We start from the raw sequence: 25,887 nt of genomic DNA, 5'->3' as shown, positions 1-25,887 counted from the left end.
GATTTCACGTCGGACCACAGCCAGCATACAATCCCACTCTTCAAATCAGAAAAGCTGGTTCCATTTATAAAACAGGGAGATGGTCCCACCAAAGCACCTACGCTACAATGTACGTCCCCCTGAGAATGCAGCCTCTAACAGTTCTACATTTCCTATCAACGTTTGCAAGTTCCATTTTAACTATCTATGTGCATGGCAACGAACAAGGATCTGGCTAAATTCTTCTTTAAAAAAACAAACAGAGCCAATAGCCTACACAGTATAGCAGCGATTAACATAGCTTTACACCATCTAATGTGCCAAATACCATGGCACTTCTGTGCTTAATCATTGCGAGAACTGGCGCTCCCACAATGCACTATTAACCTTCCCATCTCCTTCTGTGGGTGAAGACACACCCTGAAACAGGCACAAGAATAAACCTCCTATTTAAGATGGCAGGTTCAAGGTAAAAATCCACCTGTTGGAATGGCATGTCTCGATGGCTGGGAGGGCGCTGATTTGTATAAAAACTTGCCAAATGCCATTTTTGTATATAACAACCGCCCAGCTCCCCATAAAACCTCCTGCTCTGCTCACAGGGAATCTCTTTCTTCCAAAGTGCATACGCTGCATACACGACTGAACAGAGATTTTAGTCTGTCTGATAAAACGACACCGAGACCTCTTCACTATAAACAACTCCCTGCTCCCAGCTGCTGACAAGGCCCATGCCAGTCCGTAACACGCCCTGCAGGAAGCCGCCCAAGCTAAACAGCTGATTGATTGTCACAGCAGGAGAGGCACAGCGGGGTGTGGTGGAAAAGGGCCAGGCAGCAACCAAGTATCCCACTTATACAACTAAGTTTAGGGCGATCTGAACAGTGTCCACGCTGAGGTCCCAAATCTAGACACAACAAAGGTACTACCACTTCTCCCCTGGAGATCTCAACTCTCCTGAGTAAATCACCCTGGAAGGTGATTAACCCTATTTAACAAATGGAGAAACTAAATTACCTGCTTAGTCACATAGTGAGTCAGCAACTTAGCAGGAGCCCCAAAGAGATGGAGCCCTACTAGCTGACAGCAACTTTCTTGAGACTCGAGAAAGTGCGGTAATGGTATTATGGGGATCCTTTGGCTGGAAGGAGGATTGGAAGGTCACTCGCTTCCTTTTAGTTAGGAGTGGTAGTTAGTGGTGGTCGTTCTTTAAGTGCCAGGGATAAATCAACTAAAATAACATCAGCTGCTCTACAATACTGAGTCTTCTACTGGCGACCGTCACCCGCACACTTTCCCTTGCAACTCAGATAGGTACTACTGTTTTTTGAACCATCAGATCACACAAAGTATTGTGGGAGAACGCAGTCAGAGATGGTATGATGAACACACACATGCATGTAACTAAGGACATGCTCCATCTCACACTTCTCCATGCATCTGCACAGCACTGGCAAACGGAGAAGCAAATCTATCCTCCAGACCAGCAATGCCCAAACACCTTCCTTTTCTACTCTGCCAGTTTTAGACAAACCTCATCCCCTCTCCCTCCCTTCTCAAAGAGCCCAATATTCCTGGTATTAGTGGAAGTTGGTATTTTTAGCACCCCCTGGATCAGGGATGGACTATGGATGCAGAGTATTTCATTTCAAGTATCAATACAACCAGGTTAGGAATATTCCTTTGAAAGGGAGACATCCCATAGCAGTGCTTCCCAGAACAGGACAGCTGAGGCCCAGCAAACTGATTAGTTTACACAGCATGTGTGAGTGGGAGGGTTTGGAACGGTGACCCAAGCTGACTCCCAAAAGAGACTCACTTTATTACTGAACCAACAAGCCAATTACGACAAAACCACCTCAATATTACTCGATTGCATCTCTCAGCAGCTTGCAGTTCAATTACTCCACTCTCAGTTTTCACCCGCACATGATGTTCTGCTCAAGAGAGACCAAAATGCTTTCCTGACTTTCCACTGACCGGTCAAGGTCACTGCTATTCACTTGTTTTTAGATGAACAATTGCAAGCCAGTTCTGCTCCAAGTATCTCTAGTGGTTTGAGTACCTATTTGCTCCTCCTCTGCTCACGAGGAATGAGAACACTGATCATCACAAGGGCCCCAAGACTCAAGCGTCTCTCTCTGCAAACAGATTTATTTACAATACTCTCAGATTACCAAATCAGAACTACACAAGAGCTATGACACTTCTCCACTACCCTCCAGCACCTCAACCAAGGCTGGACTTACTCCCCTAGTGAAAATGACCATAGATTGGTAACCATCAGCTCTTACCTTTCATGTTGAAGTCTACAACGTGCAATGCACGAAGCTTATCTGAGCTTTCTTCCTAGTTTTCTTGTTCCCCAACCTAAGATCACTTCCCCTCAACGGAGTCATTGTGCCTTTAAGAAGATTTAACAGCTGTGAAAGAGGAGGCATTTTTGCTTGTGTTGCTGGTGCTCAAAATACTAGCTAGCAATGCTTTAAGCAGGTCTGGAAAGTGTTCAACAAGGAGAAAGCATTGCCTCCCTCCCACCCCATCCCCACCCAGCTGCTCAGAGAAATAGGACTGTAAGGAGCCACATGCATTCCTTTGGGGTCACATAAGGGTTAAAAATACCACCAGCTGGACTGTGAGATGAGCCAAGGCAGGAGAACAAGAGACAGACTGTCCCCTCCCCGTTCCATTAAAGATACCGCATTCTGCTGGGACATTCATACAGGAAGTTTACCTCCCCTGTCCACCCACATCCCAAAGCCACTGACCAGCGAGGCACGCTACAACTTGAGTCCAAAGTTACGTTGGGGCTCCAGCAAATGATCAGGTGCTGAACTATCATCAAAACAGCTCACAGACTAGCACAGAAGGAGGCTCTGAGGTTGGGCTCTGGAGATGGTATCTTCAAGCACAGAAGCACATTCATATATGGGGTGCTGCTGCTAACACGCTACCTCAAAATAACATTCACAGAACGTTGCATAAATATTTTGACTCATCGTCTAATAAACTCATTTCTGTTCTCGGGTTCAGCCTGCAATCCTGAAAGGGGTGTTAATTTTCCTTTGCAGTGCATACCCGTAAACCATCCTGGAGATAGGGGCTAAAACCAGCTCAAAGAACTAGAGAGCAAATCCTGCTGCTAATACTTAAGGGGTGAAGGCAGAGTGCCGATGTCATCCTTGTGAAATGGGGAAACCTCTTCTGCATGCTACCGTAGAGAGTTTATTCAATAAAGGTGACAATCAATAGCAGAATAGGCAGTAGGTATGAGGAAACACCAAGATTCAATCTTTCTGCAGGTCATGTCACTGAAATGCTATTGTACACTGTTACTGAACGGTACTTACAATCGAACAACTCCACCCATCTCGTCCCTGTCACTCTGTTCACCATAACAGGAGCTTTACTGGGTAACAACAGTTTCCCCTTCCTCTCCCAAGCATGGCTTCCCTTTGCATTCACATGCACCTGATGCAATGTTGATGCAGTCAGGTATGCAACAGGACCTTTCTATTCAAAAATTCACCCTTTCACACATTGCTATTTTGACAGTGGCACGCTTTCTGGCTACGGGGAGATAGTGAGCTACCTTTTTGGAGACTGTCTTCTGTGTTGCACTTAATCTTCCAAGCCACATAGTGCAGTACTGGTGCTAAGACATCTAGAAAGCATCATAGTGACTTTTACCTGCAGCTTTCAGACAAGTGTCTTGGGCAGGGACTACACTATAAAGTTTTGTCAGCAAAGCTGTCTGGTAGGAGTGGGAAAAAAAAATCACACCCACAGCTGACATTGCTATGCCAGCAACCCCCTCACTGCAGGGGCAACTATTACATCAGAAGAGTGCGTCTGCTGGCATAGCTCATGTCATTTGGAGAGGTGATCATAGGGTTGGAAGAGACCTCAGGAGATTTCTAGTCCAATTCCCTGCTCAAAGCAGGACTAAACACCAACTACATCTTGATGTAGCTATGCCAGTGAAATCCAGCTTATGTCTAGGGGGCTAGACCAGCAAAGGCTCCATACTGTTGACATGGCCTTGATCTACAGTAAATCCTAACTCCTTTGGGTGCCAAATCCAAATCCCTACACTTGCATGAGTCTTCTCTCTCTATAAAACAGCATCGTCTTGGGCAGTGGTCCTCAAACTAAGACCTACCGTATGATATCTAAAACTCAGAAAGTTCTAGGTATGCCACCTTTCCGATTCTAATTAGTGCAGTTATAATAGATTCTTTCTTGAATAAACTACACTTTAATCCAATCTACATACCACTTGGTTGTGGCTCTCATGCCACCAGTGCCACAGATTGAGAACCTCTGGTCTGTGGCACCAAGTGCAGGACTAAAAAACCAGACACAGATTAGAATTTAGGCATGCTTGCTGGAGAATTCACTTAACCTCTATGTGGCTCTGCTTCCTCATTTTTAAAATGAGGGGGTTGGGGGGGAGTAAGGGAGCTATTCCTACTTATTCACTCTTGGGAGGTGGGGTCAAAAGGGCTAGTAAATGAGTGTATTGCACTTGGTATAAAAGTGCAAAATATTCTTATAAACAGTGGTGCTGTTGACAGTGTCATGGAATTAGTCACCCTCCCCAAAAGTTGAGAGAATAATACAAAGAAAACAACCACTCTTTTCACCAAAAGAAGGTTTGTAGAATATTTTGTGTGCGCGCGCGCGGCGGGGATTCCTTGATGTGTTACAATGACAGATTTGGCAAATATCTCCCTTTACACAGGGCAAGGGGGAGCTATTAGAAAGAACAGCCTCTGATTGAAAAGGTGACTAGAATGGTTTTATTCACTCCCTCTGAGTGCATCATGAATCCTTCTGGGGTTTTTACAGCCAGAGAGGGTGCCAGAGCCATAAAGGATCTGCAAGCCTCTGCTCTGTAAAATAAAATCAAGCTGCTGCTTTAGATATTTCTGTCTAGGGAGTTCTCTCTGCCTCTCACATGCTCAAGTTCAAGATCATTTTTGGCCTGAAAAGTACGTATTGCCTAAGTTAAAGAATACAGAACATTGGGAAACTTGGGTTTCAAATAACCCATCACAAGGATTTATTGCATGAGGAAAAAGGTCACCGAGAACGTTTTTAGGGATTTGCACAACAGTGTTTAGATTTACCCTAAAATATAGTTTGATTGTTATAATTTTATCTACAAAATTTGGAAATAGGTGGCAGAAGTCCCATCCCTAATGCTCTGCCAATTCAGAACTCAAGGGCTGTACTCTTGTCATGATTGACAAGTGACAGGCACCAATGGCAGCATGTCATTTTTGGCTCTTTTTCTTTGCTTTTCCTACCCCGAGCTTAATTCCTCTAGTGCTCCCCGTGCCTTTACAGGAACTGTTCATGGCAGGCTGGCATTCCAGCCTGAGGATTCCTTCTTCTCTGAAGTATCAGAGGGTAGCCGTGTTAGTCTGGATCTGTAAAAGCAGCAAAGAATCCTGTGGCACCTTATAGACTAACAGACGTTTTGGAGCATGAGCTTTCGTGGGTGAATACCCACTTCCTCAGATGCATCTGAATCTGAGGAAGTGGGTATTCACCCACGAAAGCTCATGCTCCAAAACGTCTGTTAGTCTATAAGGTGCCACAGGATTCTTTGCTGCTTCTTCTCTGAAGTAATTTCTCAACAAACTAAGGAAGGGGAGAAATGAAGAGGTGAAAAGTCCTTTGCTACAGCTGGCCATTGCGGGTTTGAAGTCACTGATTCAGTCAATACGTTTAAACCATCATGTAGCAGAGATTTTTCAGCCCCTTTCCTCCCCAAACATATTTCTCTAGCAGAAGGATAGATGTCAACTCCTTGGAAGAAATGATGACCATCTTTAAGGGATCTTCTTGGAGGCCAGGGTCCAGACAGGTTGGCCTTGGAGGACATGGTTTGCCAACATGGGATTCTCTGCAACTAATCCTTTGTCTCAGTCACCGGACCCATTGCCTAATCTCATTCAAACAACTGTGGATCAATCTAGAGACCTTCATCCTCATGGGTGACACACGAAAATTAGCAGCAACTAGTACGGAGCTTTCCCACCGCGGTTCCCATCAGGAATTTCAATTCTTGGGCACATGAAAGAGCACGGAAAAGTCTTGGGTGTTGTAACAATCAAAACAGTGCCTGGCTTGTAAGCATTCTTTTATCATTATTCTGGAACTTTCCAAGAAGATGCTGGACAAAGTAAGGTCTTCAGCCATACTGGGGATAGGGGGTTCTAACATTCACTGCACTTTGAGTGCAGAATGGGGAGGTGTTTCAGCTGTAACACGTCTTTTAGCAGTGTTTCTTTAGGCGGTTCCCTTGTTTAAGTCTGTTATACTAGCCTGGTATCAAGCTCGGCATCCATAGACGCCTCTCTTTAAGCCAGCTGAATAAGCCCCCATTTTACTTGAATACTAAGGAAACTGGTTTAGTTTCTATTACAGCATCAGCAATTTAGATGCTTTTTTGCAGTTTTCCATTAGAATGATACAGATCTTTGGACTCTCCCAGACTTCATTTTTAAGGCTGCTCCTTGGTACAACTTTGAAAAAGACAGTGGTCTGCCTCATTTTTGATCTAATCTTTCCATGAGCAGGAATTGCGATTCTCTCAATATGCAAAAACTCTGAAATGTTGTTTAGGAAAGGCCAAGGGAAAGATAACTGGGGCTCCCAGGTGTTAGGATAATACAGATAAATAGTAACAACAACATTATTTTGTGGAAAGGAGGAAAGACCTTTAATTTATGTAACAACTTTTGTGTAATGACCTCAACGTACTTTACAACAGGTTGTCAAGTCCTTTTCTCTGCTTTGCAGACGAGGAACACTTGCCCAAGGTCACACAGTGAGTCAAATGGCAAAACCAAAACCAGGATCCAGGTCTCCCAACTCACAGTTCCCCCAGCTCTAACCACTAGGGAAGCATCTAAATCCACTTAGGCAAGGTGCATTATGTGATGTATTTTGGAATTCTATAGAGCAGATGGAACTGCTGGCTTAGATCGAACTGGGGGCTCAGTTCTTAGGAAAATATTTTAAAGAGGGATTCGAGATTGGAAGCTCTTTGAGGCAGGGACCATCTTCTTGTTTTGTGTTTGTATAGTCCCTAGCGCAATGGAGTCCTGGCCCACTACATAATACTACAAAACAACAACAGGTCTATGTACCCTTCGTTTGCAGTCTTACACTACAGATATGGGGCTTTTCCATCAAATAATGTAGCTTTCAGCTTCTACGCACACTGGTCTCTTGCCCAGTTTTTGGGTGGAAAGTTTGCAATGCAGGATCTTCTCAGTTTTCGACTGCTGGTGCCTGAGGGTGCACAAAGAAAAAATCATGACCTGTTCAGTATGTTTCCTGCATCTCCAGTGTGCAAGTCTGGAATGACTTGCCCAGAAGAATCTGCTGCTTGTTAAAGCTTAGCTGGATCAACTGTTCTGTTTATCAACGTTTTAACGAGAGCTTGTTTGAGTTCAATCGTTAGCATTAATACTATGGAAAGTTTCATCTGAGAAACCCGAGCTGACAGCAGAAAGAGCCGAGGAAAAATGCCAATAACCGAAAGCTCATATCAGCACTGCCATTGGTGGATGTTTCCTGTCAATGTTCCTGTCGAAAGAGTGCAACCCATCAGTTTCACACTGTTGGAACTGGAATGCAGAAAAGATATTAACAGGTTGCAAAGTCTCTTCAGAATGAAGAAAATGGACTCCACAGAAAGGCTGTGCGTGATTCTGCCAAGCGGGTCTGCCCTTCTCTAAAGTAGATTCATCCACTGTGTTTTCCTAATGCTGTGGTCAAACCTTTTAGACAGGGCTGATGTTTGTTTGCTCTTTACAAGATGGCCACAAACTTCCATCACGCTCATGTGCTAGACGCAATATAGTTATTATAATATGAATGATGAATCAGCTGTGTCCATATGTTCACAGACTCATGACACCACAGATCTGAAGACACAATTCTCTAAGCTAAGGGTATGTCTTCAGTGAAGCGGGACGGCATAATTTTCAGCTCGAGCAGACATACCTAAACTAGCTCTGATTGAGCTACAGCCCTAAAAACAGAACACAGCGGCAGTGGCAGGACTGGCTAGCTGCCCCAAGGACAGTCCCATCTGAAACCCTAGGCACACGCACTGGCAGCTAGCCAGTTCTGCCACCATGACTACACTTCTAACTTTAGCGTGCTGGCTTGATCAGAGCAACCGTTCCTTCAAACTAGAAATTACATCTCCTGCCACAGCGCAGACATACCCTGAGTCTCCACTTTCTTCTTTAAAAGAAAGAAGGCCTGTTCGTATCTACCATCAAAGGATGCTAGTGACACGAATAATTCCGAAAGTTGGGATATACTCACAAAGGTGACCTTTGGTGCCTTCAGTCCTCTATTCCAATCTCCCTCCCTCACCCCACCAAAAATATTTTTGTGGTAAACAGCAATTCCTTCGGTCAAGATCTGGCAGGCGCTTTTCAGCTTCTTTACTGGATTTAAAACAATCTGGAAATGCTGCATTCAGATTAATCTCTCCTAATTCCTGTGTTGGTTGTGGTGTGAAACTGGCAAGGGATAGAACAAAATGGACAAGGAGCATGGGGACTGGGAAGCAGCAGCATTACAAGTTTCTTTTGCAGCCAGTTCTCTTTTTGAACAAGTTTGGTGGGTGTCTGTTGGGAAAAAAACCTTGGGAAGCCTCAGGCGTAAACCTTCATTTGAACCAGCTGTATGAGGTCCCTGAAAGTCAGATTTCAATATCTCTTGTTCCTTATTGGAACCACTCTAGCCCTGGCTGCACTGGGGTCTGGAGTGCCTGCCTTTGAAACAACATGGGCTGCGCTGGCAACCTGCCTGGAGACCACAGGCAGATCATTTACATAGATGTTCATAAAATTAATGCATTAAGACAAATCTGCTTGTACTTCTGTCTTCTGGACAGATAAATAAAAAGTTTTTCTTGGTGCCCCAGCAATCAAACCCTGCAAGCGATCAGCTTTGTTCTCTATATTCAGTTCCAAGGAAGAGCCATCTGGCGGCATTATTTCATGATGCTAAAGGCTGCCTCTGGCCCCCAGGCCACACACACTGTGCACCTCTCTGGTCTCCAGTCCAGAAGTGAGACACTGTTTTGATATTGTGCATTGAAAGACTGTAGCCTGTTTTAAGCACCAAAAAAACCAAACATTTTTCCCCCAAAATTACACACACACGTTTCTGGCTTCCACCTGAGCACCTCTAAGAGAGCATTTTCAACAGACTCTCCTGCAGACAGACCAAACCTCACCGCTTTCTGTTTGTTAGAAGCTGAGGCAGCCTTATGATGCGTGACCCCACCACGAAGCTCTGGGTGTGAGTGCAGATAAATCTGCCATGCACTTCACGTTGCATTTCAGCTCAGGAACTAAACTCCTGACCCATGGAAATGAACCAAAATATTGTTACTCGGTCTTGAGAATGGGGCCCGAAGAGATTTCCCTTCCCTGACCCTCTAGGGTGTAAATATGGCTGACACACTCAGATTCTTTCCTTTCATTGTTTTAGCTTCCCATGAGCTCAGCAAAAGCTGGACCCGTAGATCACCCTTCCCCCACTGCAAAGTCTGGCTCCAAATCACAACAACATCAGCAAGCTAGGAACTTTCAAAAGGTTTGCTAGTGCTGTAGAAGTTTCTAGTTTGGCTACACCACTCTCTCCCCAAAAGGGAACATTCACGACTCCAGCTCGACTGTTTGTGCTGTTTTACAGATCAGCTGTGGGGCAGGCTTCCAGGTTCATTTCTTTCTGCTCAGTTCACATGGACTGGATCACAGGGCAGGGTGTGCACTCTCTCAACTCCCCTGCCAAGTTTTGTAAAGCCTTGAGGGAGGAAGGACACTCAACGCTGCAATGTGAACGGACAATTTATGACACATTTTCCTAAAAGCTTGCTCTGGACAACCTGATCCTCTCTTCCCAATTCCCATTACGGATGCATAAGCCAGGATGTGTCATTACTCACTCCAGTTGGTGCATGTTTAATGCACCAGAACAAGATGGTCACTGTTTATGGCTGTGATATCATTCAGTGTCCAGGCTGACACGTGGGACATCTCTTTTCCTTAGAGACAAATCATAAAATTAGGCTTGAAAATGTCTGCCATGCAGTAGTCACCGTCGATGCCAATACCATTGGTTCTTTAGATCAGGGGTTCTCAGCCTTTTTCTTTCTGAGCCCCCTTCCAAACATGCTATAAAAACGCCACAACCCACCTGTGCCACAACAACTGGTTTTCTGCATATAAAAGCCAGGCGGTAAAAGCGTTAGGGGGTAGCAAGCAGGGCACTTGCCCAGGGCCCCACGCCACAGGGTTCCTTGTGGAGCTACATTACTCAGGCTTTAGCTGCAGTCCCGGGGTTTTAGTCCCATCAGGTGGGGCTTCAGCTTTCTGCCCTGGGCCCCAGTGAGTCTAACAGTGGCCATGCTTGGTGGCCACCTGAAACCTGCTCGTGGCCCCCCAGGGTCCCTGGACTCCTGATTGAGAACCACTGCTTTAGATGAACGGTTTATAGGAAGAGTTTCCTCTATGTAACTATCGTTTCTCCACCAGCCTTCATTCCCTCCACCCACCAGCTTTCTTCTAATTTTTACATAGAAGCTAAAATAATTCCTGCAAGTTTCATTTTAAAAGAAAGTTTCTGCAAGCAGATATTCCAGCCCAACAGAGTCCCAGGGACTCTGAGAATAATCAAGGACGCCTGATAAGGATGCTCATTTCCTTCTGATGCAGTACCTTTGACTTTGTTCTGTAGCAGCCACAGATGTCTTGAAGGGTTATCTTCAAAGTCATTGAGATGCGGACCACTGATAACTAAATATCCTCTTACCACCACAGTTCCAGGCTATCCACACCAGTCAGGACATTCCATTTGAGCTCAGTTTGACTCCATGCATCTGATGAAGTGGGTTATAGCCCATGAAAATTTGTTAGTCTCTAAGGTGCCACAAGACTCCTCGTTGTTTTTGCTGATACAGACTAACACGGCTACCCCTCTGAAACCTTTCTAATCAAAGTGATTCAGCCAGAAGTAATGTCTTCACTATAGGAAAGTGTTACCAGTTACACAGGTACAATTTTACCGGGTCTAACCTTCCTTATGGACATTCTTATTCCAGGATACAAGTGGCTTCTTTAGGATTAGCTTAAACCCTTTCCCAAGTGACATAAACTAAACCAAAAAGCCACTCTTACCCTGGAGTAAAAGTGTCCACACAAGCGTTATTCCAGCATAACTAGATTGGTTTAAGTTCACACCTCAGGTTATACTGATGAGGCCCAGGGGACTGAGAGGACCATGATACTGTGATGGTGTAACAGAGGCATTAACTGTCTGAATGGGATCAATTAGCTATGTGATGAAAAGTAAATGGTTCACCCTCTTATTGCTAGTCACTGAGCAGCAAAAAGAAAATCAGACCAATTGCCAGCAGTGGAGCGCATCAGCAATGGAGGTTTCACAGCATCATCATCTCTATGCAGTACTAATGTAATTAACGTAGTGTAACAGCATGCCCTGACACCATAACACTACATACAATTTAAACACCTTGAAAACCTTCTCTTTTTGGGCTCAGTTAAAAGTTTTGCACACACATGTTGATGGTCTCCAGCGTTTCTCCACTGGCAATGTAAAAATCCTGTAGCAAAAAACTGATAAAACAAAGGAAATGACATGCCCCCACCCCCAGCTGTAACAGTTTAATACTATCTATAATTTTATCCAAGACCCAAAAACTGGAGCGATCCATCAGAGTCCAAGGTTCCTGAAAGACAGTTGTGGTTCTGAGGTTGTGCAGAGAGGCCCACTTAGCAGATACACTGATGGATCTACACTGGACATCTCAGGAGATACTGAAAATCATGATTCAGATAAGGTCAAGGAGCCAAAACACCTCTCTTCCCTAAAAAGTACTGTACCGAAAAAGCCAAGAGAAGTTCTGATAGTCTAATATTGTGTGTAGTATGGGGAGTCAGGGGTAGGGGAGATGAGGAACTTTTCAAACCTGACCATGACAGTTATCAGCTCTTCCTTCCAGGTACTCAACTCTTAAATGGCAGAGACCATCTCTGTATCCAACAGCACCAAGCACCCTGACAGCATTTCAGCAATAAAGTTATATGAATTCTGCAAGGAACGCACTGCTTAGAATAGCACAAGAGATCAGGTCAAACTGCAGATGAACCCTTAACAAGCAAATGCCACTTAAACAATCCCGCATCAGGAGCGCTCACCTTGAAATCTGCCAACTGCTGGTTGATGGTTTCCACCTCTGTCCCTACAATCCATTGCAGTGCCTCATTCTCCTCCGCTGCACTGGCCATGTGATTCAGCTCCTTCAGTTTGCTGTAAAAGTCTTCGACTCGAGAGAGTGTCATTTCTACTTGCTCTTGGCGATTTTTGCCCCTTTCCGTCAGCTTGCTGCACTGTTTATTTAGAGTCTCTAGTTCACGTTTCAGTCCTAACAAGTCAGGGCTTCCTTCATCCTCCAGCATGTGCCTGCATTCTTCTTCAGAGGCTTCAATGTCTGACTTTAGCCCCTGAAGTCTGCCCAGGAATGTACGAACATCCTCGGCTTGAGACTGGAGGCCGTCAATGTCTCTCCCGATGGCACCCATACTATCAAGTTCATCGTCTAGATCTGCCAGTTGAGAGAACATCTCCCGGACGTGGTTATTAAACTGGCCGATTCCTTCAAGCTTGGTCTCCATCAGCGTACAGCATTCGTTTACTTTTTGTTTCACTATTTTAAAGTCCTGCTGGGAATCCTCAGCTTGCCGTAAGAGCTGGGAGCAGTCAGACCCATCTGGAGCATCTTCCACCAGACCTTGTGTGAAGTTCTTCAGATAATCTACTTGCGGCTCCAGGGCCTGGAGCACTTCCTGCTGAGCCCTCAACTTCTCCAAGTTCTTACTGCTGCAGGCTTGAGGTCCTAGAGCATCGTAGATTTCCAGCTGATGCTTTGCCCCTTCCAGCTTCTTCTCAATGTTCTTAAAGTTTTCCTGGAACTCCTTTAGCCTTTGTGACATTTCTTCAATGCACCCAGTCTTGGCTTGCAGCTCTTCTGTAATGGCATCCATCTTCTGATTGATGCCAGCTTTCTCATCCCGAACCTCATCCTCATCAGTTTGACAAGCATCTGTCAAGATGTCAGCAGCACTGTTCAGCATCTCCAGAAGGGAGCGGCGCTTCTCCACATCACTGAGCATAGCCTTTGACCTCAGAAGGGCTGCCTCCAACTGCACAGGGTCCAGAGTTACGTCCAACTCTGACATCTTCGCCCTGCAGTCCTCTACCCAAGGAAGGAGGTCTTCCACGTGCCGCTGGTATTTCTGGGCCTTCTGCAAACAGTCCTTGAGTCTTGAGTTTCTATCTGTGACCTGCTTGCTGAGCTCATCCCAATGTGTTTTGAGGCCGACCAGCTGGCTTTGCAGGGCAGTCTTCTCCTCCCCAGGCTGAACCGAAAGAAGCAGAGACTCTCCCTCAGCCACAATCATCTCATAGGAGCCACTATGCTGGTTGAGACTCTTCTGGAACTCTTCTTGCTCCTGGATTTGACACTGCAGCCTCTCCAGTTTAGCAGAAATAGGCCGACTCTGGGCCTGCTGGCACAGTTTGTCATCCAGCCAGGTCCTAAGCTCGTCAAACATGTGCTGGAACTGCTGGGAGCTGGCGAGCGCAGTCTGCAGTCGATTCATCCGGTCGGCTGAAATGGAAATAAGATTAGAATGTAACAATTAAGTTGGAATCTAATAAACGAGGTGAAATTGTTTTTTAAAAAAAATCTTGAATGCGCAAGATACATTCTGATTAACAGGAACGAATTCCTCCCCTGGCACATCGCAGCCTTTTGCTCGTCAGGTCATGAATAACCTCAGAACAGAGTTAGAAGACAGTAACAAATGGAGAGGTGGGGTTTTTTGGCTATGAGGCCTCTATATGCAACCCAGTTGGGGAGCGAAGATGCCACTCAGATGCCCAACTCTCCTCTTCGCTCTTCTCAGACAGGAGACTGGGGCCAGATTCTTTTCAGATCCCATCAACACCACTCTTAAAATCGGAGTGCATAGGGAGCTGAAGGGCAAAATGAGCCCTACCCTTGTAATTAACAGGTCACCCCTCTGCTCAACCTCCAGCCCTTGGTGGCATCGTGTGGGAATCAAAACCATACCACATGCTTTGCACTGCTCAAAACACTTCTAACTAGGCCCTTTCCAGAACGGTTTTCAAATTTAAAAAACATGGAAGATCCCTTCCTCGCTATTCTTAAAAACACAGGGACCACATAACCCTTTGTTAAACAGGAGGCAGAGAAGCTGAACTCCACGTCCAGGTGCTTCATGGCATCTCACCTGCGAGGTCTTCCAAGCCTTTGAGAGGGAGAGCCACCGTCTCCAGGCGCTTTCTCAGCTCATCCTTGAGGTACTGCTCCCCAATCAGAACAGACAGCTCATCACACAGCATCTGAGCCTCCATGATCTCCTCTTCCAACTGCCCCAGGTCAGACCGGATCTCGCTGGTTTCCTCCAGCTGCTGCTTCACGGCATCTGGCTGGGTGCTGACGGCAGATTGGCTGCTGAGTCTCTGCCCAACTGCCCTAACCTTCTCAGACAAGTCCTGCAGCAGCTCTTGGTATTGGGTGCTCTTGACAGTGGCTTGGTCGATTTGGCTGGAGCGGGAGTTGAGTCTTTCCGTTAATTCAGTCCATTTCTGATTCACACCTTGGAGCTCATCCCGCACCAGGTTCGATGATGGAGAATCATCTCCAGGGCTGGTTAGTATCCCCTGAGCTGCCTGGTTCAGCTGTTCGTGCTGCTGCCTGCGAGTTTCAAATTCTTTCAGCATAAACTGGAACAGAAATAACACAGAAGTGTTTGTATAAAAGTGACAGCACCGAATACACATCGTCAAAGCAAAACCCAGCTCCAGTAGCTTTAAACTATCCACAGAATTACTGGAAACAAACCAGGAAATCCCTGGGACAGGATTACAAGTAGACTGCAAAGATCTGTTCATCATAACATTTCAGCTTAACAAAATTTGGAAGCATCTGTGATTACATCCATAAAGTATTTCGCTTCTCTCCCTTATTTGTCCTATTGGTGTTCAACACAAAGAGATATAATTATATTAACCGAGATATTTTATTTTGTGGTTTTGCTGGTTACAGACATATCAGCAATCTGATCTGTAACTAGAGTTAGCCACAGAGAGAGTAGGTAGATCGGAAGGCTCTCAGCCAGCATTAACAGGACCTATATAGTATTAACATAGGTCTTTGTAGAGAGTGGAATTGATTTTTTTTTTTTTTTTTTTTTTTTTTTTACAAAGGAGTCGATACTGCAACCCTGTGCACAGAGTAGAGATAAAAAATTACACCAGTTTCAGTTAGGTGGAGTACTAGCCACACCCAACATGTTCTGACATCTCTGTGAGAAGATAGGTTAGACCAATGCTATTGTACAACGTGGTGCGTGCAGGGCATTTCTGCTACACCTCTACCCCGATATAACGCTGTCCTCGGGAGCCAAAAAATCTTACCGCGTTATAGGTGAAACCACGTTATATCGAACTTGCTTTGATCCGCAGCCCCGCACACCCCGGAGTGCTGCTTTACCACCTTATATCTGAATTTGTGTTATATCGGGCAGCATTATATCGGGGTAGAGGTGTACAAACGAAATAAGTTTCAGACAAGGGCTTGTCTACATGAACATTTAGACTTCAGTAGGCTGGGGAGTAAAACTACCCCAAACTCGCCTGCCTCGCACTAAGCATCTCTGTGGACTCCACCGATGTGGACAAGCGTGCTTTGATCTCCCCAGCTTTGAAACAGGACTAGATCAAAGCACACTCAGGGATCATTAGTGCCTGTCAGCAAGGTCCGCACAGACGCTTAGCACCTGGCATGCTAGCACAGGGTAGATTTACAACCCAGCTGGTTTGCACAGACAAGCTCTAAGGGAGCGTGTTCGGTAGCAGGAGAGTGTACACACAGACACACACAGGCTCATTGTAGAAACTATACACCATCACAAGAGGAGTTTTGCACAAACTGGAACTGCCCACGCCTCCTCGTTCTTTAATCTACAAAGGAGGCACAGATGCAGCCCCTCTCTCACCTGGACCTGCTGCTTTTGCGCATTCAGCATGTTGGGGTCAATGGAAAGGGGTCCCAGCACGCTCATCATTAGCTCCTTCTCCATCAGCCATGGGCGCAGCTGGGCTTCAGCTGCCTGGAAGCTTGCCAGTTGGTTCGCTGATTTCTCCAGCTTCTGCTGGCGCTCTGCTGTCACCTGATTGGCTCTTGCCCACCTGGAGTCTGAAGACAGGAAATGAAATAACCAGTAATTTTACTGCTATTAGGAAACTTGCCACTTGATTCAGCCGTTGTTTTTTCGTTTCCTTATTACTAATTTATCAGTGGAAATCTCCCCAGCTTTAATTGAGGACTCTAATGCGAGAGACCAGTGTAATGTTTGATACACGATCAGTCTAGTAATATATTTTCCATTTTTAACTATTATGGTACTGTGGGTGGTTAGGACAGGAAATGTGGAATCAAGCAATCTACATCTAGTTGCAATTGTCACGGACTTGCCTGACCCTTGGGCAAGTCATTTAACTTCTCTCTGCTTCGGATTCCATCTTTCAAACAAAAATGACATAACGTATCAATTTTTGTCAAGTACTTTGAGAGCTTTGGATGGAGAAACCCTGTACACGCACTTTATTTCTAGCAAGTTTTGAAATTTTCTTTTTTTAAATACACAAGCTTGTTTAATCATGTAAGTAACTAAAGTATTCTAAGTAATCATGAGAATTTTACTTTGACCAACAAAGCTTTTACTCAAAAAAAGCAACCGATTTTACTGCAGGGTATTTTTTTAAGGTAACTGAAGAAAGCAAAGTCTCTGAAACGTAGAACCATCATGCAGACTTCATTAACTGAAACAATGCTCATCCTGAAAACATCCTAGCATGCCAGACAGCTTGAAGGCATGGTCTCTATTTCCTGAATTCAATTACATGTAACTCTGCTTTACTCTGACTTTTGGAATTGTCCTGGAAACTGAAATCATCCTCAAGGGATGTTTAGAGACATTTAAAAATCACGCTAAGTCCCTAGGGAACTTACTGAGATCATCCAGCATCTTCTTCCAGTTTGCTGCTTCTGGAGAGTCAGGACACTTCTCCAGCAAGCCGGAAAGTGCTTCCTTTACTTTCTGGATCTTCCCTGAATTCTGTTCCAACTCAGCCAGGAATGCCTAGGAAGAAGAAAATTTTGGACATGCTGAGACATACAACAGAAGATGTAGGGTTGTGAGTTCAATCCTTGAGGGGGCCTTTGGGGACTGGTCCTGCTTTGAGCAGTGGGTTGGACTAGATGATCTCTTGAGGTCCCTTTCAACTCTAATAATCTATGATTCTATGTAATTCAAGCACAAGAGCGATACTGAAATGAGCCACCGTTTGAAGGAAGAAAGTAGCTACACTTGGAGTTGCACAAGGCTTTGTGTTTGGACTTTCATGGAATCATTTCATCTAGTTACTAATACCTAGAGCTCCCTTGGGCCTTACGAAAAGAAGAAATGAAAAGTTCACCTTTCTCAGTGTAACATTAAACTGTGCGTTGTTTTCCCAATGAATTTGGAATGACCTAAGAATTGGTGCTAAACATTATCAGCTTTTTCCTCTGAGACTACTGCCTATACAGGATAGGTCTAAAATATCTAAAAGGGTGAAGCTCACCACAGATTCATAGAATCACAGAAAGTAGGTGGGGAAGCGACCTCAAGAGGTCATCTAGTCCATTCTCCCCACGCTGAGGCAAGATTAAGAATACTAGACCGTCCCTGACAGGCGTTTATCTCACCTGGTCTTCAAAACCTCCAATGCCTGGGATTCAAGAACCTCCCCAGGTCACCTGTCCCAGGGCTTAGCTATCCTTATAGTTACAATGTTCTTCCTAATACCCAACCTAAATCTTCCTTGCTGCAAACTAAAAGGTATGTCTACACTTAAAATGTTACAGTGGCAGAGCTGCGCCACGGTAGCACGTCAGTGTGGACACTACCCACACTGACAGAATGGATTCTCCCATCAGCATAGGTAATCCACCTCCCTGAGCGGCAGTAGGTTGATGGAAGAATGCTTCCCTTGGCCTAGTGCTGTCTATATGGGGACGTAGGTCGGTTTTATGCCACTCAGGGGTGTGGATTTTTCACAGCCCTGAGTGACTTAGCTATGCTGTCCTAACCAAGCGCGGACCTGGCCTTGGTCGCTTCCTTCTCGTCCTACCCTCGGTGGACATGGAGAACAACTGAGCACAGTTCTCTCCATAACAAAACTTTGACATATCCGAAGACGTATGTCCCCCCTTCAGTCTTCCCTACACTGTGCTTGCTCATACTACATTTAACCACTTGCACTCCCAGAATGAAATACTCTCTTTAGAAAGAGGCTATTGTTGGTTCCTCCCAACCTAGTGCTGTAAAGCACGTCTCAGAGAATGACCTAGTCACTATGATAAACTCGGTCCTTATTCCTGCTCAGAGAGACAAGTTACCTTGTTATGCTCAGCCTGAGCTCTCATGGTCTCCGTTTTTGTAGGAGAGGAAGAAGCTTCGAGTGCTGACAAGGTCCGTTCCTTTGACTCCAGCCACTTCAACACTGAACTTGCCTCTTCTTGGACTTCTAGCATTTTCTCCAGCATGGCTGACAACTGCTCCTGGCGTTCCCGCAAGGCCATCCCAAGTCCCTCGTACTGCTGGTTCACATCAGACATGTCACACTGGATTTCAGTCAAATCTAATGACAAAGAAACAAACCTGAGCGGAAGGACGGCAACACCCCCCCTATGTAGGCTGCTGGCACTAAGAATTCTGGGCAACCCTCACGCAGGCTGCGAGTGTCAGGGTACCAGAGGCTACGATCACTGTCCTTCCATCTACCGAAGACCCTAAGGTGTCAGGTTATCACCACCTGTCCTACCAGAGACTTGCTCTGTTGCATCACCTATGAAGTTTGACAGTTTGCCCAACAAAGCATATCACTTCCCATTAAATCAGCCTCCTGCGTGTTGTACCCCCATGTTAACAGTATCATATTTAATCCAGCCACTCACAGTGTGAGTTCAACTTTTTATATCGGTTATCTCGTTGAACCAATGAACTCACAGCAGCTAACGAGTGATTTAAGTCACACTTAAAATTCCAGGTTAAGATGGTGTCAGAATCCTCAGAACTAATAACCTTCATTGCATTTCTTAAAGCAATCTCTCACTTATCAGCTCTCTAATACCAGCTGATCGGGGTCAAGCTATTGTAACTTCTGGAAGCTGGATTCTCCTCCTGCCATTTCTGTCCTACATCACAATCTGCTGCCCACCCCATGGCCCCATTACTACACAGCGCTGCAGAGAAATAGGGCTTTCTATAGGATTCTGATAGTGTCACATTGCAATTTTTATCTCCTGGAGGAACATCCGTACAGACTGCTGTTATCATGCACTGATGGAAACATAAATGAACACACGGACACCACTTTGTATTGCAACACGGAGTTGGTGATCTCACCTTTGCAGGTGTGGTATCCATTTACACTGCCTACTGACACTCCTAGAGCGGGAAGCACAGAACCTGAGCAAGGGACAGAGAGACAAACAAAGGACAAGACAAACATGTTAGGAATACAGACACATTACCAACGAACGTACGCACTCAGCACGGACCCAACCGTTTCCGGCTGTCCACTGTCGACGACAAATCCTGAGCACGAGCAAATGAACACAGCACAAGACAACAGAGCTCTCCACAAGACGAACCACGTCAGCGACTAAGCAAATACATGTCATTTTGAAGTGGCTTATTCTTTTCATCCCAATAAATCCGCAGACCCTCTTAATGCTAAGGGATCAGCACCAAGAATTCCCCACTCCTCCCATCTCAGTGCCCAGCTGGGACTCCCAATCAGTTTTGCTTTTCATCTGTTTATTTTACCTCACTCTCTTCTAATTCCGAATAGCTGAAAACAGAATAGCTGTGAGTCCCTGCAGCCAACACCCCCCTTTTCAATTTCTTCCAGCCACTCCTACGGGGACAGTTTAGAAGTAGCTTAGAAGTTTAGCAGTAGCTGTTAAGTTCCCCAGAGCCCACAACAGTAACTCCGCTTATGGGCGCAAAGTAGATATCAGCTCCCCACCTCACACACCAGGCCTGTGACTACTATATATATTTTTGCATTCGGTGGAGGCACCAGCATTCCCATAGGAGAACTAATATCCATGAGAATCATATTTAGAATAGAGATTGATATTGCAAGAGCCAAAAGACCTTTATTGAAGATATTAACTTCCTTATATTCTTCTTTTCTTATGGAATGAAGCTTTTAAAGAAACAGACCTAAAAAAATAAACATCTTTTCTATGCAACTGGGCCCTGAACATTATTCCTCAGAAAATTCTTCTCTTGGAATTCATTTTGGAATGATCCCAAGTCCATCCACGTTCAACCCCAGATTCCCTGGAGACGTTATAGATCAGGTTTCTCATTTTCTAAGCAACCCAAAACAGTCAGCATCATAATCATTATAATGTCCATTTATTAGGAGATTGCAACATGAAAACCTCTCAAAATCTTTCACTGCTCTCCTATTACTTACATGCAGCTACCTCTTAGGAGGAACACAGTACACCGCTACCTCGATATAACGCCACTCGATATAACACAAATTTGGATATAACGCAGTAAAGCAGTGCTCCGAGGGGGTGGGGCTGCGCACGCTGATAGATCAAAGCAAGTTCAATATAACACGGTTTCACCTATAATGTGGTAAGATTTTTTGGCTCCCAAGGACAGCGTTATATCCAGGTAGCAGTGTCGCTATTCTGGGTCAGCAACACTATACAACATGTTTGGGGATAGGAAGCAAAGGTTAATTTCTCCAGATGAAACGCCCATCAAGGTGTTAGGTAATTCCCAATTTAGAATTTAGGCCGGAAGTTGGAGTTAAGTCCCCTAACTCTTGCCCTGGGATCTTAAATGGACAGAAAAGCAGTCGACACATCCAATGAGCATCGTATGTGAAAGCGAGCATCCTCCAGCATTGTCCTAGCACCATGGTGATGAACTGATTCAGTACCAATTCTTGGGCTAGTCTACACTCTGAGCGAGGGGCTTATCAAACTAGCGCGAGTATAAATAGCAGTGTAGCTGCAGCAGCAGGCTAGTGGCAGCGGACAAATGGCTGAGCCACGCAGAGCATAAACCCGCCTGAAACAGTGGGTATGTACTCAGCACGGCTGAGCCGGGCCTCCACTCTCGCTCCCTGTGTTACTGCAGCCGCCCTGCTACTGATACTCAAAGCAGCTGAATGAGAGCTCCTGTAGGAGCAGGGGAACCACACCCCTAGCTCGGAGGGTAGATGTAGCCTTACAGTGCCACCTACTGAAGCATCAGGACTACAGCCTGCAGCCTTCTCCTAGGCGTTCCTTGGAGGTTTCCCATCCAAACGCTAACCAGGCTGACCCTGCTTAGTTTAGGGGCTGCGATCGCACATGGGTGGCTGTTCGCTGAAGTGCTAAAAGCACATCCTCGACAGGAGTCAGTCTCGCAAGTTGGAAAAGAGCCGTTTGGTATTTATGTTCATTTCCATATAAGAGAGACAGACAGACAGATAATCTCTCCAGAGGCTGAGCCCTCAGCCCCTAAATGCCTTGGAGCAAGGCTAAGCTACACAGACTATTGCTGGCTCCTTGACTTTTGTTTTGTAACAAGTTTAAAGCCATTTTCTATTTGATGATGGTTTAAATAAAAGTACCTAAAGAACAACAAAAGCAAACGGAGTGCAGAAAGTGACAGGGGCTCCACTACTCCTCCTTCTCCAAGGACATTCCAGGTGTCCTCTGGGTGGCACGGCTGTAACTCACCTGTCTTTGACTGAGCATCAGGGGCTGTGATTTCTACAATCAAATTCTCTAATGCAGTCCCTTTGTGATTGATTTCCTCCACCTGGGCCCCCTTTCCTGTCCATTCCTCCAGGAGAACCTATTAAAAAACCAGGATCAGATACCAGCATCCTACATTATATATTTCCCACACCAGAGGGCCTATGACTGAAACAAAGAGTCACCGCTGCTTATGCTCAAACACATTCTGCCGCTGAGAACGCCGGGTGTACGTTTGTGTGTCTGTTGTCTAGGCACCATGAGTCCTCCTCTAATACCCATGTAGGATACAGCTTTAGCATGCTCAGCTGTCTAACTCACAGGGTGGCTCACTGACTCCCAAATAATAAACTGAATGATGGTTAAACAGCAGATTAAGAGAGTATCTCTATACTGTGTCAAAGAGGGAGGTTTCTTTATAATGAACCACTTACAGAGCATCAAGCAGGAAATTAACATTGCCGAACTAGTGGGTCTCTCTTCAAACTAAGATTCTGAGGACCCTCCTTCCTAGCTATACCCCCAGCCTTCTAGGGTATCCAGCACGCTATACTTGCCACGTGGATCTTGTATAAATCAGTAGCTGGGAGAGCTGCTATATTTCTGTCTGAGATAAGACAGCTACAGGTGAGTGAACAGGACGTTGCACTCTCTCTAAATCACAACCCTTGACACATCTTGATTTAAGATGTCATTTACCCCAGAGAAGAATGAGAGCGCTAAAGTGACCGGACGTAACCCCTGATGTCCAGCAGAAGGAATTTCACTGCAATTGAAATAGACTAGCACATGGGGGTTCCCCCTCCCAAATTCCTCTGAAAAGCAGAGGTGCATTCAGATTGCTTTTAAAAATGAATACAAGACTCTGCACAGATTTCACTATGCATTGAAAGTTTGAGAGCCCATAGCTAACAGTGATGTGTATGATTGCTAGCACTGTCTCTCGACAGTCCCACGCAGACAGGGGCTTCAGACCTTCAGCGGTGCCATTTTCAAAGCAAGTAAAGGCTCACTTATGAGACACCATTGCACGGACATACAGCACCGCAGCCCTGCATGTAAGCACATGGAAGCCCAGGCGTAGCTGGATTAATACAAGCATAAAACAGCTCCCAGTATACTATGTCCTGCAAATCATTACATGCTGCTTTGGTTTCTACACCAACTCCTCAGAGCGTTTCAGTTTTCCCCGCCCACCTTGATTTGCTGCACGCGCTTCTCCAGTTCCTGGGTGCCCAGGGAGGTCTCCGCAGATGGCACATTCCCTTCGCTTTCTTTCAGCCACTTCTTTATAGTTCCGACCAACTTTCGGAACTCGTCCAATTGTTCCTGGCAAGATGATGCATCCTTTTCTCTACGAGTGAAAAGGTGGAGAGAGTTAGCAGCTCGTGCTTCGCTTTGCAATTACCAAACCCTGAATTGAGGACACCAGGGTCTCTGTGATCTTGTTTTTTGTTGTTGTTGCTTAGCAACAGTGCTCACTAGTAGCCAAAAACACAGCGATAGCTACGCTGCATCCCTGCTTGCTGGTAAAGCGTGCTTAGTCAATGACCTTGGTGCACAAGTTCAGTGTCATCTTGTCCTCTAGAGACCCTGACTCACATTCTTGGTAAAAGCGGCAAAGAGTTCTGTGGCACCTTATAGACTGACAAACATATTGGAGCATGTGCTTTCGTGGGTAAATACTCACTTTGTTGGATGCACCCACGAAAGCTCATGCTCCAATATGTTTGTTAGTCTATAAGGTGCCACAGGATTCTTTGCCGCTTTTACAGATCCAGACTAACACGGCTCCCCTTCTGATATTCTTGGTAAAGTCCAGGTTAGCAGTTCCGAAACCACTGTCCGCACAGCGCACTGGTTAGTGGCCTGCAGCGAGCTGGCAAGTCACAGGGTGGTTGGATTCACTTCCTTGCTATCAGCTACATGGACAAAGGTTCAGGCTCATCGCTGGAAAGAAAAGTCTGGATGTTTGTAAAAACAGCTGGAAAAAAGGAGGAAGAGTTTGCCTGTCTACTTCTACCAGCCACCGCTCCATAAGAGAATAAGGAGCAACACTCAGGGACAGAGATACTAAGAAACAGCTACAAATAATCAAATGCTTTGTGACACAAAGGCACGTTGGCAATGGGTGCCCAGGTCTCTGCAAACAACTCTCATCTCAGACCTGACAAACTCACTACATCAAATACATTGTTCATAGGGTATCTATGCAGACTGGGTAACATGTAAGGTCTCTATTGAAAGCTTGCAATTTATCAACATTCATAATCATGGTGTGATGTGCGTACACTGAGGGAAAAAGGTAGCTATACTGACGTTTATGCCCTTAGGGTCTTAAAGTTAAGGGGAGTCACCAGGGATTAGCTACTTGGTGGCAGTTTATTCATGCAGGAGGGAGTTGCTCTCTCTCCTTGGTTAGCTGGTGATGTCATGCAAGGTTCAATTGTCTCGCTCTGCCCTGTCACAGATCAGTCAATGGAACACCAAAGAATACAAGTGCAAACAACTGAAAGCACTTGGAGGTAGAACAAGAACAGGCAAGGTATCACCCTGTCTACGAACAGAGACAACAGACTTTCAGTATAACACTGAGTGGGGAGAGGCCTCTGCATCCATTCACTCAGGAGACATTTGGTGGAGCAGCGGTGTTTTCATGACAGTTTGGATCCTGGTTTTTGTGAAGCCAGTCAGCTCTGCAACAGACTGACATTTTGAGGGGGGGACTATTATTATTAGGTAGGAAAAGAAACTATTAATAAGCACAGGCCCTAGTTCAGGTTTTATGATTTTGCTTGCATCGTAGCCATTTGTTTTCACCACACTCCCTTGTTCCTGGTTGAATCTCTATTCTTTCTTAACTAAACCGACTTCTTTCTTAATGACAGCCCTCACAGGTGCTCTGTGTTATACAGGAGCGGAGCGGTGGTTTACGGTAAAACTAGCAAACTCATAGACTTTAAGGTCAGAAGGGATCATTATGATCATCTAGTCTGACCTCCTGCACAAGGCAGTACCCGGCTCCTTCGGGCGCAGAGGCTCTGGGATTACTGCGAGTAGCCGATGTCAGGGCTGGGAGTCGCAGGGGAATAGTTCAAAGGGACTCGAGGAGCAGCTCTTGGTCAGCTGCAAGGCAAAGACAGGGAGCCAACAGCCAGCAGCCAAGTCTATCTCTCACTACAGCCAGGGGGTAAGAAGGTGACCCTCATTCCTGGGTACCCCGAGAACCGCCACATGCTCCTTTAATACTTCTCTTCCACTGTTGTGCCATCACCATTGGCATACTGCATGCTAACGAATGGAAGGCAGATAATCCCTGTGGTCAAATATGCCACATGGTCATGACTGGGAGAGGAGGCTGAGGAGAGAGACACTATTAATCTGTGGCCCGCCCCATGACTTCCTGGCATGGGGAAGTAGAGCTGTCAGGGAAGTGGAGCTCATTCATATTGCTCTTGACCTTGTAACAATCACTTCTTGCCCCTTCCTCCGAGAACAGCTCGCATTCAGGGAAAGCAGGGAAGCTCAGCAGGCCTAGGGTATGTCTACATGGCAATCACGGGGTGCGACGGCAGCTCGTACAGACAGACCTGAGCAAGCGCTAACCAGCGCGGGTACTAGAGCAGTGAAGTCACGGCAGTATGGGCCGTACAGGCCCACTTGGAACCCTGGGTAATTACTCGGGCAGTGGCTTCACTGCTCCCGTTCTTGAGCTAGTGACATTCAAGCTTGCTCAGGTATGTTTACACAAATGTAATCAGATGCCCCACAGCTGCAGTGAAGGCAGACCTTACCCCTGCCTCACCACGTCACCAGGAGCAACATGTGGTGGGATTTCTGTGGGAGCCGGTTACAACAGCACGGACTTGCAGTGGCTCCGTGTGTGCAGCGCTGCGTAACCCATGAAATCCATTGCCTTCTTCACTGCCCCA

General features: G+C 45.7%; 1 protein-coding gene across 28 annotated transcripts in view; it reads right to left on the bottom strand.

The window, feature by feature from the left end:
• Window positions 1-25,887, bottom strand: part of MACF1 (microtubule actin crosslinking factor 1) — a 247,192-nt gene that overhangs the window by 65,575 nt on the left and 155,730 nt on the right. For 23 of the 28 annotated variants that reach the window (XM_030539247.1, XM_030539263.1, XM_030539259.1 and 20 more), the window contains 8 exons: window positions 23,153-23,309; window positions 21,938-22,055; window positions 19,587-19,649; window positions 18,578-18,819; window positions 17,147-17,276; window positions 16,131-16,330; window positions 14,361-14,856; window positions 12,243-13,714 (listed from right to left, as the gene is read on the bottom strand). In XM_030539247.1, coding sequence (XP_030395107.1) covers window positions 12,243-13,714; window positions 14,361-14,856; window positions 16,131-16,330; window positions 17,147-17,276; window positions 18,578-18,819; window positions 19,587-19,649; window positions 21,938-22,055; window positions 23,153-23,309 — 2,878 coding nt within the window. The remainder of the gene's footprint in view (window positions 1-12,242; window positions 13,715-14,360; window positions 14,857-16,130; window positions 16,331-17,146; window positions 17,277-18,577; window positions 18,820-19,586; window positions 19,650-21,937; window positions 22,056-23,152; window positions 23,310-25,887) is intronic. The other 5 variants (XM_030539256.1, XM_030539260.1, XM_030539240.1 and 2 more) reach the window with 1 other exon arrangement.

The sequence above is a fragment of the Gopherus evgoodei genome, chromosome 20 (genome assembly GCF_007399415.2).
Source record: "Gopherus evgoodei ecotype Sinaloan lineage chromosome 20, rGopEvg1_v1.p, whole genome shotgun sequence".
NCBI classification, from domain to species: Eukaryota; Metazoa; Chordata; order Testudines; family Testudinidae; genus Gopherus; species Gopherus evgoodei.
This window is presented reverse-complemented; position numbering and strand designations above follow the sequence as displayed.